Source organism: Ceratotherium simum, chromosome 20, assembly GCF_057802395.1.
Source record: "Ceratotherium simum simum isolate JZ-2026a chromosome 20, ASM5780239v1, whole genome shotgun sequence".
Lineage (NCBI taxonomy): Eukaryota > Metazoa > Chordata > Mammalia > Perissodactyla > Rhinocerotidae > Ceratotherium > Ceratotherium simum.
This window is the reverse complement of record NC_141919.1, coordinates 36951688-36963967: the sequence shown is the minus strand read 5'-3', so window position 1 is coordinate 36963967 and position 12280 is coordinate 36951688. Positions and strand designations below refer to the sequence as shown.

The 12280-nt window shown below is 38.5% G+C and overlaps 1 protein-coding gene across 9 annotated transcripts in view; it reads right to left on the bottom strand.

The window, feature by feature from the left end:
- Positions 1 to 12039, bottom strand: part of CNTLN (centlein) — a 325461-nt gene extending 313422 nt beyond the window's left edge. For all 9 annotated transcript variants that reach the window (XM_087444653.1, XM_087444645.1, XM_087444650.1 and 6 more), the window contains exons 1-2: positions 11638 to 12039; positions 4276 to 4364 (exon numbers count right to left, since the gene is read on the bottom strand). In XM_087444653.1, coding sequence (XP_087300779.1) covers positions 4276 to 4364; positions 11638 to 11997 — 449 coding nt within the window. In that variant the 5' untranslated portion in view covers positions 11998 to 12039. The remainder of the gene's footprint in view (positions 1 to 4275; positions 4365 to 11637) is intronic.
- Between the last annotated feature and the right edge of the window lie 241 nt (positions 12040 to 12280).

The window sequence follows — 12280 nt, the reverse complement described above, 5'->3', positions numbered from 1 at the left end:
GATATCCCACCAAAAAACTTATAAAGACATATAATAAAGTACCAAAAAGTCAAAAAAAATAAAGAATTATGGATAAGGCCAGCATTTTTCCAAGAGGGTACTAATGGCATTTGGAGCAGTATAATCCTTTAATTGAGCAGGATTATCCTATTCATTTCACAATGTTTAGTAATTCCAGCCTCCGTCCACTAAGTCAGTAGCACCACTGGTTGAAACCAATGATGCAGGCAAAGCTTCATGCATAAGGCCATTATTCATCACAGCATCATTATACAATTTTTTTCAAATAAAATAACCTTAATGTATAACAACAAGACACTGGTGAAATATAAATACGGTATATCAAAATAACAGAATACATTGTAACCCCTAAAATCTAACCCCTTCCCTCTCGAAGATGATGAACTGACAGACAACATGACATTGACATCCCCAAACCACACTAACTTGAAGAAGTCCCTATCAGCATGGAAAACAAAAAAAGGGGTCCAAAATAGACCATAAATTTGACAACTATCTGAAAGACAGAGACAAACCCAGAGGAGAAAAATCATAATCCAAAGCTCAAATAGTGTCTATAGTGGAAGAGGAAGTTGTTTTTTCTGGAAGAGGCCCACAGAGGCTCTAAATACCCAATTAGTAGTACAGAGAGCAGAAGCCCACAGAAATCACGATAACTAGTTAAAGAACCATTTACCAAAAAAGCTGAGCTTCTCACTCATCCACGTTCAGAACAACTACCTGCAACATTTGCCCACAGCAAATGACTGAAGACTACCTTCAAAACAACCATTTGTCTGGCAAAGGTCCCTACTATGGTTGTTGGGGCAAACAATACAATCAGAAAAAGGACTGACTAAAGAGCCTAACTCTCGTTCTCTACAGCGAAGCCCATCTGCCATACATCCTTCAGGAAAGCTTGTTGATAGTCCCCTCCCCTACCTCTTACAAAGAGCCCACACTTAATCCTTCCATTTGGAGGAGAAGTCTTCTGGTAAAGAGATATACAAAAATGCAAAGTCAACTCACTATGAGCAACATATCTATATTAGGCAACATAGAAGTTCATACAAAAATATGAACAATTAATAAAGGATCATCATGCACTTGACGAAAATTATCATCATTAAAGAAAAAGACTCAGAACAAACAGAAGTTACCCAACAGAAAACAAAGATAACGCAAGAAAAAGAAAAGAACTTAAAAATTATAATCAGAAAGATTAAAAAGTTATTCTTTTAAAGAAGACTGCTGTGAAAAAGGAAAAATCAAATAAATTTTTTAGAAGCAAAAATTTGATTTCTAAAATTAATACAAATAACAAAATAGGGCAAATGGAAAAAATCTATTTATTGATGGAAGAAAAAGTAAGAAGGCCATTCAGAAGACAGAATAAAAAGATGGAAAATATGAGAGAAAAGAAGGCCACATCTAGAAGATCCAACCTCTAATAGAGTGCTCAAAGAAAGAACATAGAGAATTAAGAGCAAATATAAGAGAAGAAGAGTATTTCCTTAATCCAAAGAAAATCTTAAATCTTGAGATTGAAAAGGCCCACCAAAGGCTGAGGTTGAATTTTTTGAAAGATTCAAATCAATAGACAATGCCGAAATTTTGCAATATCACATATAAATAGCAAATCCTAAAAGCTTCACACAAACTACCTAGCAAGAAATAAGAATCACACTTGCAATGGGATCACACATATACTTGGTAGCACCACTGTATGCTAAAACAAGATAATAGAGATATACTTTCAAAAATAAATTATATGGACATAAAATTTTATGTTCAGCTAAAGTATCAATCAAGCATAAGAGCAAAAGAACGACATTTTCAGGCATGTAAGGAGTCAGAAAGTGGACCCCTTGGGCATCCTTTCTGAGAAAAAAATTTGAAAATATAATCCAACAGGAAGAAAAAGGAAGATGTGGGATCCTAGAAACTATGGAACTGGTTCAAGAGTACAATGAAAAGAAATCCTAGGATGACAGCTATGAGTAGATACAGAAAGCAATTGGTCCAAATTGATGCCATAAGCCAAAGGGCCCAAGGAAGAATGTCTTTGGCCATTAAACAAATGTCTGAACAAAGACGTTCTTTATGACAAGAAAAAGCAGAAAAGAGAGGCAATTAGAAATTCCAGGGGAAAAAAAGGCTGTCCAGGAAGACCACGGCACAAATACTAAACAGACTTAAATGGAGCATAATTTGGGTAACTAATGGACTATACAGAAAGATAGTCTATTTGACTTTGATATTGAGAATATTCTTTTTCGACAGATATAGATTGAACAGCATACCATTTTCCCTTCTCAAAAGGTCCATACTACATGGTTCTCTAGAAAATAAATATTTACATCTACATAATCGTAAAATTATAAATGCCACTTACAGGTTTCCAATTTCAAAAGTCAACTCAAATTCCAAGGTATCTCATAGTGTGATCTATTGACTACAATATCAGAACTGCCTGGAAAGTTTATTTTAAAAAGACTCCTGGGGCCGGCCCTGTGGCTTGGTGGTTGAGTGCGTGCGCTGCAATGCTGGCGGCCCGGGTTCGGATCCCGGGTGCGCATCGAGGCACCACTTCTCCGTCCATCCTGGGGCCGAGTCCCACATACAGCAACTAGAAGGATGTGCAGCTATGACATGCAACTATCTGCTGGGGCTTTGGGGGGAAAAAAATAAAATAAATAAAATCTTTAAAAAAAAAAAAAAAAAAAAAAAAAAACTCCTGAACCTCATCCCTAGAGATTCAGTAGATCAGGGAAAAGTCTCAGAGATCTGCATTTTAATAAATTATCCAAGTACATCTTGTACACACTAAAATTTTGAGAATCATGGCTGTAAAGAAGTAATCTTCAAAATTTTCCATTATATATTTTATCAGCAAAAGGCTTTTGAGGACCCATCCCCAATATATGTCCATGTATTTATAAACTGCACATATATACTTTTATATGAATATATATTATAAAATATGAAAAATAGAAATCTTAAAGAATGAGAAAAATGAGAATATTTTAATATTTGCTTCTGTCTTAACCAAAAGGAAAGTGAAAACTAAAGGTAGCTTTAGAAAGTTTAAAAAAATAAATTAGAAAGTTGAAAAATATATATAAATAAAAGGAGAAGAGGATAAAGAAAGAATCACAGAAACGTCCCAAAAATACATCTTCTAGAAGGCTTACTCTACAAAAAAACAGAGTGACACTGAGAGTGATCACATTTCATCTAAAGGATGACCAAGGAAGTAAAAGAGTACTTCAACAAAAGACTTAATTCTGATCATTAAAAGGGAAAAACTGATTGATGAATTAAACATACAAGCAACATGAACAGAAACTGATTACACCATCTTAAGAGTCCACAATAACCAAGGACGGTAAAATTAGACATAGGTATGTATCACAGATTTTAAAAAGTCAAATTCCGGACAATACTGGAATGATCCCAGGGCTAAAGACTCCAAAGGTGAATATAATTCAAGTTATCAAAAAATGCTATTCAGATTATATAATCATAATTCCAATAAAGAAAAAGGAAAAGGCATCCATATGCTTAGCTTCTCATTTAGGAAAGGTAATGAAATTCATCTAATAGGAAAGCAAGTGTTTTAATCGCTGTGCTAAGTGTCATGGGACTACTGTATACCTGATGTTTGATAAAGAGTAACCAGTATCACTCCACTGTTTCTAATGACCAAGGAGAGGCCCAATAACATACAGTTAAATGACTGGGCATCCCCTACAGAGTAATACAGAGTGCTAAGTGAAATCCTTCAACCTATTCCAACACTTACTCCACTCTGGCAAGGTCATCCTAGGCTTTCAAGTACATACTGCAATTATCTCAGGGGAAAACTGAGCCCTGTCTAGGAAGCATCATGTCTAGGAAGTTGCCAACATGGGCCGCCTCCGAGTCAGAAGCCAAACAACAGAGACTTCTCCAATTTTTCAAGTTGAGCTGTAACAGCTCAAGACAGACAGACAGACAGACACACACACACACAAACACAGCATCTAAGTCACAGTTTTCTCTCTTACCTGGAAACTTGCCAAATATGTCAGACTATGAACAGGAGATATGGTCTATCTGTACTTGGTGAATTGGCACCCCTTGAAATAAATCCAATAATTATATCACACTCCACAGTCATTTGGAAATCAAATGAATCTCTTTAGGGGATTAACGCCAAGTTTTAATTTTAATAATGAAGAGAAATAAATTCAACAAACCAAATACTCATGAAAAAATAACTTGGGAGCTCACCTTTCCACAACCAAACTGACTGCTTGTGTGAGATCTGGGTTTGTCACCTGGAGACGTTTCCACAAAGACCATACAAATTCTTTATCAGCCTTAAAGAAATAAAAAGACACTTTAAATGTATTGCTTTGTAGCTATATCAGAGAAGACAAGACACTACATTAAATTAAGAAATGAAAAAAACATAATTACTTGATCCCTAATTCTACAATTATAAAATAGATTCTTGAAAAGTATAGTAGGAAAGCTTTATTTTAAAAAGTTCTTACAGGCGCCAGCCCCATGGCTTAGCAGTTGGGTGCGCATGCTCCACTACTGGCAGCCCGGGTTTGGATCCCGGGCACGCACCGACCCACCGCTTGTCCGGCCATGCTGAGGCAGTGTCCCACATGCAGCAACTAGCAGGATGTGCAACTATAACATACAACTATCTACTGCGGCTTTGGGGAGAAAAAGGGGGAAAAAAGGAGGAGGATTGGCAATAGACGTTAGCTAAGGGCCAGTCTTCCTCAGCAAAAAGAGGAGGAGTGGCATGGATGTTAGCTCAGGGCTGATCTCCGTCCCACACACACAAAAAAAATGTTATTACACTGATAACCCACATTCACTTTTACTATTTCTATCACCCACATTTTAGGGTGTAAACGTAGAAGTGCTGAATATCAAGGAAAATTTGTTCTAAAAGGAAATTACCCTCTAGCTATTGTTCCATTTTTCAGCTTCCCTTTTCAGAGAAATTCCTTGAAAGAGTTGCCTATAACCCTCTCTACTTCCTCACTTCCCATCCACTCAGTTTTCCCTCCCCACTATTATGCTAAAATCATTTCTCAAGGTCCTCTATACAGCCAAATCCAATGGACAATGGACAGTTTCTGTCCTTAATGCGCAGGTCAGTTGTTATCAACTCTGGTTGACAGTTAGGAATCACTTCTGGAGAGTTTAGTAAAAAGAGTGATGATCTAAAGGTTAGGATTTAATTGGTTTCAGGTAATATTCAAGCATCAGCATGTTTTAACAGCTCCTCAGGCGATTCTGTGCACTCAGGATTGAGAACCACTGCCCTGGGTGACCTCATTCAGTCCCCTGGTTTTACACATCAACTCTACACTGATGACTCCCACATTTCTATCTCTAGCCGTTTCCTCTACCCTTAGGGGCAGACTTGAAACTCCAACTGCCTACTCAATAATTCCACTTGAATGCCTAAAAGGTATCTCAAATTTAACTTATTCAAAATAAAATTTTTGATTTCCTACCCTCTCACAAACCTGCCCCTCTGCATCTTGGAAAATGACACCACCATCTACTCATTTGTTCAAAGGCCTAAAAACTAGGAGTCAATCTTGGTTGCTCTCTTTTCCTCACACTTCACATCCAAACCATCAGTAAATCCTACTGGCCTTCTCTACAAAACATAGCCCAATTCTAACCACTTCTCACCACCTCGACCACCATCATCCTAGTCCAAGTCAACTCCATCTCCTGCCTAGCTCTCCATAATGGTCCCTTAGCCTCCTTACAGCTCAAAATCCTTCACTGGGTTCCCTTCAGATTAGGAAGATAACCCAAACTCTTTACTAAGGTTACAAGACCCCACAGTATCTGGCCCCAAAGACACATCTCCAGTCTCATCTATTACTCTCCCCTCTTGTTCACACTGACCTTCTTGTTCTACTTTTACCACGGTCTTTGCACATGGACCATCCACCAGATTTTCATATAGTTTATGCCCACACTTTATTGAGGTCTTTGCTTAAATCTCACCTCTTCAAGAGAAGTCATCTTCCCTGACTACTATATTTATAGCCACCAAAACCCACAAGTTTCTGGTAACCTCTTATCCTGTTTAATTTTTTTTCATATCACATTTCATTTCATAATACTATTTGGTTGGTTGTTTGGGTTTACTTATATGGCAGATATCTCTATTTGTATCTGTCTCCATCATCTATTCTCCCCTGCCTGTTAGTAACAGAAACCATTTTTGCTCTTTGCTGCCCAATTAAAAGACTGGCATCTCTTGCCTGTGGACCATGTGACTAAGTTCTGCCAAGGAAATATATGAAGTGTTGTTGGAAATCTTAAAATTAGACTTATGTCTACCAAATGTGTTACAAATATTTTTTCCCGGAATCTTGTTGCTTATTTAACTTTATTTATGATGGAGTTTTTTTGGGAAAAGGGAGTTATTAATTTTATACATTCAAATTTATCCATTCTTTCCATTATGGCTTATGGATTTTATGTACCAGTTAGAAAGGTCTTCTCTACCCTAAGATTACAAACATATTTACCAATACTTTCTTCTAAAATTTTTGGTTTCATTTTTTAATGCTCAAATCTTTGATCTATTTTATTTGTTTGTTTTTAAAAGACTTTTGACAGCCTGAGTACTGGAAGGTACCACCGTACCTAACTATTCTTATATATCATGCTTTACCCTGTTAGAAGCAAGAATTCAGCATTTGGGTATTAAAATGAATCGAGTTAACAACAAGAAATGTCAGTATATAAATCACATGCCATAACCTGTTTGAAAGGCAGTGAAGATAAGGAAAAGTTAATGCAATATTATGTGCTCTAACATCTCTATTTTTAAAAGTTATGTTGATGAAATTACAAAATTCCTTGAAACCAATATTATCTATAAATTTATCGCATAGCTTGCTTCAAAACAAAATAGCAAAGATTCACATCTATTTTCACCTCAACTTTCCGCCTAAAATACTAAGCAAGAATGGTTAACATAAGTAAAAATGTAAAAAAGGAGTAGGTTTTCAACATTTATAAAATAACTGAGTTACTTTGGCTTAAATAAGTATGATTTACTAATAAAGGACTTAGGTCTAGCACAGTGAAAGGAACATAGTAAGAAATCAAGTATCTGATGCAAAAATCTTTACATCTTAATTTATACATTTTTTTCTCTTTTTCTTTTTGTTGTTGTTATGGTTAATGGTTATTTCACATCTCCTCTTCAATCCCTACCAAAGAGAAAGTAACAACAAATTCTCCTTAAGCTGTTTTCATCATAGAGGCCAGAGAAAAAAGCAACCAGAAGACTCCTCCAGAAACACTCTGTTGTTACTAATTTATAATTACAATTTATACCCAGAAGTCATTTTGAGGAGAATTTTCTAATTTCCAAATTTCTTTAGTTTAAACTTTAGTTATTAATTTCTTTTTTTTAATTTATGGTCAGCAACAGTATTTGGATTTTCCTTGTCACCTAAAAATACTCAAATGAATAAGTGATACCAGATTAAGAAAAAAAAAGGTAAGTTCTTTTATGAGCAATAAAATGTTATGAATAGATTATGGGACTATTGTATGTATTCATTTTTGTGTTTTAGTTATTTAAATGCTATATCATCTTCAATGTGAATTATACCTCTAATTAATAAAAAGACTCTCTTTCATATACAAAAAAGCCCTCGCAAAAAACACAAAACTAGTTTCCAAACTGCTCCACACATTATTAAAACAAGAAAACTAAAGATTGCCAATCATATTCCCTTTATATTTTCCTATATTTTCCCTTCCTTTGGGCACTTAAATATTTTTTAAAAACTAAAAATAAAACCCTTAAAAACTACTCATTATAAAATTCTTTATTCTTACTACAGAATTTCCACACAGACTCAAACAATTTAAAATTTAAATTTAAAAAATCCTACTCCTCACACAGTTTTTTAAACTCAGCCTATAAAAGAGTTAAACTAAATGCTAGGAGATTTGGGTCTAAATTATCTTAGAGGTGGACTGGCTTTGACTTTCACTTATTGACTAGCATGGAAATAAATACCAACTTCACAGACACAGACATCCAAAATTGTTTTTTTCACTGGATAGGTACTTTCCCAGCACCTAGTGTAGTGTCTGGCAACATAATAGGCCCTCAGTTAACATGCACTGGAGGAATGAATTCAACAAACATATGAAAACTATTTTTTACATTTAAACAGATAATTTGCCTATCAAATTATTTGATAATTGGGGAAACAATGGACGGAGTTTAATTACCAAGTATGGCACAAAGTAGCCACTCAATAAATTATTATGAAAAATAACTGCACAAAAGGTTTCATCTATTAGAATATAGCTACCAACAAAGAGGATCCTAATTATACAACATATTCTCAAAATTTTTCTGTTTGTGAATGACTAGGCAAGGTTTCAATACATCTAAAAGTCTAAGAAAAATATAACTGGCTGAGTTCTCTGGTCATATACTCTTAATTCCAACATCACATGCTTCAAGAAAGTTAAAAGTTGGAATAATGAACATGTATTTCATTTGAATGCCCTAAATAATTTTTTTACCCAAAATTGGTTATAGATTTAGTAAATATTTTTGGCTGCTACTAAAAAAGGAATTAAGCTTATATACATATAAGCTTAATAATACACACACACACACATAAAAATATACATGTGTATATATATATATTACACATACTTAACATTACTTTTTCTCATCTGGTATTCTACAAGTGATGATAAATGTGCACATTTACATACTCGCAGCATCCGTTGTCACAAATAGAACACAATCTTGAAATACATAATCAAAATCAAGAGTATGGTGAAGTTAGGTTTTAAATCAATGAATAAGACATAAGTGTCATGGACTTAAAATTACCCTTTGGAGCACCCTTGAAAATTCCTAAGGAAAAAGCTACAATTGGAAGCTAACATCCTATCCTCAGTAAGTCCAATACAGACAACTTTTCTCCCCATGTTGAAATTAATCATGTTTTCTTCAGCTAAGCATTATGTGTATGTTGCTTGCTAATGTGGGGCCACATGAAAAAAGTTTAATTAGACACATACTATAATCACAGCGTAGGATGACATGCTCATTTTATGAGAAACACTTGTAACTAAGATTTTCTATTATATGCTTATTCTGAGTCATTCCCATGGAATCGAATGGTACACAGAATCACTCAAACTTTCTTTTTCTCCACCAAGTACTTAAAATTGAATTCTTGTAAGTTAAATGTGAAAAACAACCAACTGACCTAAATGAAGCTACTGCTTATGACCAGAGACTAATGAGCAGCTTTCTTTTTCTCAAACTGTACATTTGACTATACTGGATTGTGAAATTAATTTAGTAGATCTAAGCAGCATTTTCTTAAAGAATAGAATTTAAAAGAAAATATCAGAGTTCATGACACACAGGGTAAATATTCTTTCTTAAATTATACGTATGTATATGTGTGCCTACTTACTAGGTTGAGATGTAAAATGAATTTATTTTTGGTTGCAATTTTTGAAAGGTTCAAAAAACATACGGTTAACACTACATATTCTTGAGTACTATGACTTCTACCTGAATAAGTAAGTGGAAGAACAAATAAAAAAAAGATGTAAAAGTAAATGTTTAGGGGGCCAGCCCAGTGGTGTAGTGGTTAAGTTTGTATGCTCCACTTTGGCGGCCTGGGGTTCGCCGGTTTGGATCCCAGGCGCAGACCTACACACCGCTCATCAAGCCATACTGTGGCGGTGTCCCATATACAAAGTAGAGGAAGACTGGCAGAGATGTTATGTTAGCTGAGGGTCCATCTTCCTCAAGCAAAAGGAGGAAGATTGGGAACAGATGTTAGCTCAGGGCCAATCTTCCTCACACACACACACACACACACACACACACACAAAAGTGAATGTTTAATTAATTAAATGTTTTTTTACAAAACTATTGGGAGTTCAATTATTATTTCTCCCCGATTTCCCCAAAAGCAAGAGTGTGGTTTGACTAAAGTTTTACAGTATAGGAAACTGCCAGTCTCATCTAACATTACTTGAATGCCTATGATCCGCTAATAGTGTCAAATTACAAAAATCTCAAGAACCACCTTTCTAGGCTAATTATGACCATCTCTATTCTCACATCTGCCTAAACTACTTCAATCATCTTCTTAGTCCATATATGTCCAAGGTCACAAAGGCCAACAGCATGTTCGAAGCCACGTTTTTAAAGAATATAATAGTGAATGTATTTGGTGGAGGGAGTCATTGGGCTGTTTCCAACAGACTGATTTCCTTAATCAAGTCAGTCATAAAAAGTAAATATCTTAGCTCCTTAGCCAGCTAAGGGCATAACTATAGGAAATACAGAGCAAGGGGTAGGGAGGAGTGAGTGGAGACGATATGGGCAAATAGCATCTTATAACTTGTCAAATGACAAAGGCCTTTATCATGGGTTCACATCTCTAAACTACCCAAAGGTGAGGTGTGCAGATGACAAAATGTTCCTTTGTGTCTTTTATTTCATCCCTTTCCTGCTTAACCAGTGAAGAACAGAAAATGGGAAAGTGAAAAGGAGGCAGCCACATATTATCTCCCCAACTTGTTTAAGCAAAGTCCTATTTAATTTGAACAAAACTGTCCTGGTTTTACAGCCTTGACTCAATCAGCAAGGATCTACAAAAGGGGCAAAAGGATTCAATATGAGACAATGAATTTTATGAATTTTTATTTATCTAAACTGATACTGTTCATAAAGTGACCTTGGTGTTTAGCAGTTTCTATTGGTGAATCTCAACATTTAATCTCCTAACCCTGTCTAAAGGTTCTGGTAAAATTAGAGAAGAGAGAGTGGTAAGGACGCAAAACTAAAGGAAAATCAACTCTGAGTACAGTCAAGCCACCTTTAGTATGCACAAACTACAAATACCAGGAAAGTAATGTTCATGTCATTGATTTAGTAAATGCTTGTCACTGGCAAGTTGACATGAAAATGAGATTTCTCACTCACGGACTATGAATTAGTACAGTTGGTTAATAAGTATCAAGCATCATCTATTGTGTGTGAAAGTTCCCAGCTCCAGACCGCCTAAAAATTATTGGTCTGTGTTTACAACTTAAGTTTCAGTTAACTTAATAACAAGGGCAACTGTGGGTCTGAAAGTTAAAAACAGGCTCCTTCATCGATGGATTTTATTTTAATAAGTGTTCTCCTGTTCAACATTTCAGCTGGTGGATTGCGCTCCACCCCTGCTGCACCAAGTACCACTACAGTCACGACCGACAACTTCGGCTTTTGGGGGACTGGAGTGTGCCTGCAGGTTCTGGGGATATCCAAGTGAAGAAAACCAAACCCAGGGGGCCGAAGCGAACCCTGCCCGGCCGGCGTCAGGAGAGGGGCGGGAGCCCGGGGTCGGGGGGCCGCCGCGTCCCTCCTGCACCGAGCAGCCGGCCGGGCTGGGCCTGGGAGCCGGGAGGGAGGGCCGCCGGGCGGGGCTGTGGGTCCCAAACCCGCGCAGCGACGCAGCCGAAGGCAGAGGGAGAGGGGCGCGCCTCCCCACCGGCCCGGCTCCGGCGTGGAGGGGAAAGGCCGGCGGCCAGAGTCCTCGATACCTGACACAAGGCCAGCTCCTCCTTTAGGCTGCTCAGCTCGTCCTCCAGCAGCTGCGTCCGGGTCACCATCGCCTCCTCTACCGAGATGCCCTCTAGCCGCCTGGACCCGACGGGCGCGCTGAGGAGGGGAGCCTGAGCCGGAGCTGCGCCCCCTGGCCCTCGCCGGCCCTCTGACCCGTCTTCGCCCCGCCAGGAGATACCGCTTTTGTCCCCGACGCCCTCCCGCGCTCCGCCGGCAAGACCCGAGGCCTCGCAGGGCACTGCGTGTACCACAGCTCCCCGCCCAACACGCGGGGACCAGGGCCCCAAATGTCGCGCTGGGGAAAGAGGGAGCGGCGAGGGCGGCGAGCGCGCCGCCATGGCCGCGGCTGCTAACGGGTCAAGTTCCCTCTTGGAAACTCCACCTCCCCTTCCCCATCCTGGCGAGCCCGACGCTCCGAGCCGCGCACGCGCGAGCCTTTTCCCGCCTTGGCGCGCGGGGTCTCGCGCTCGCGGCTCCTGGCGGGCTTCCCGCGGGCCGCGCGCCCGGCGCGAGCGTTGGGCTGCGCACGCGCTGTGGCCCATGGGTCAGGCCGGTGCGCCGCGCGCGCGCGCCGCCTTGGAGTATGTGGCCTGCGTCTTTAGCCGGCGATGCCGTGGCCTC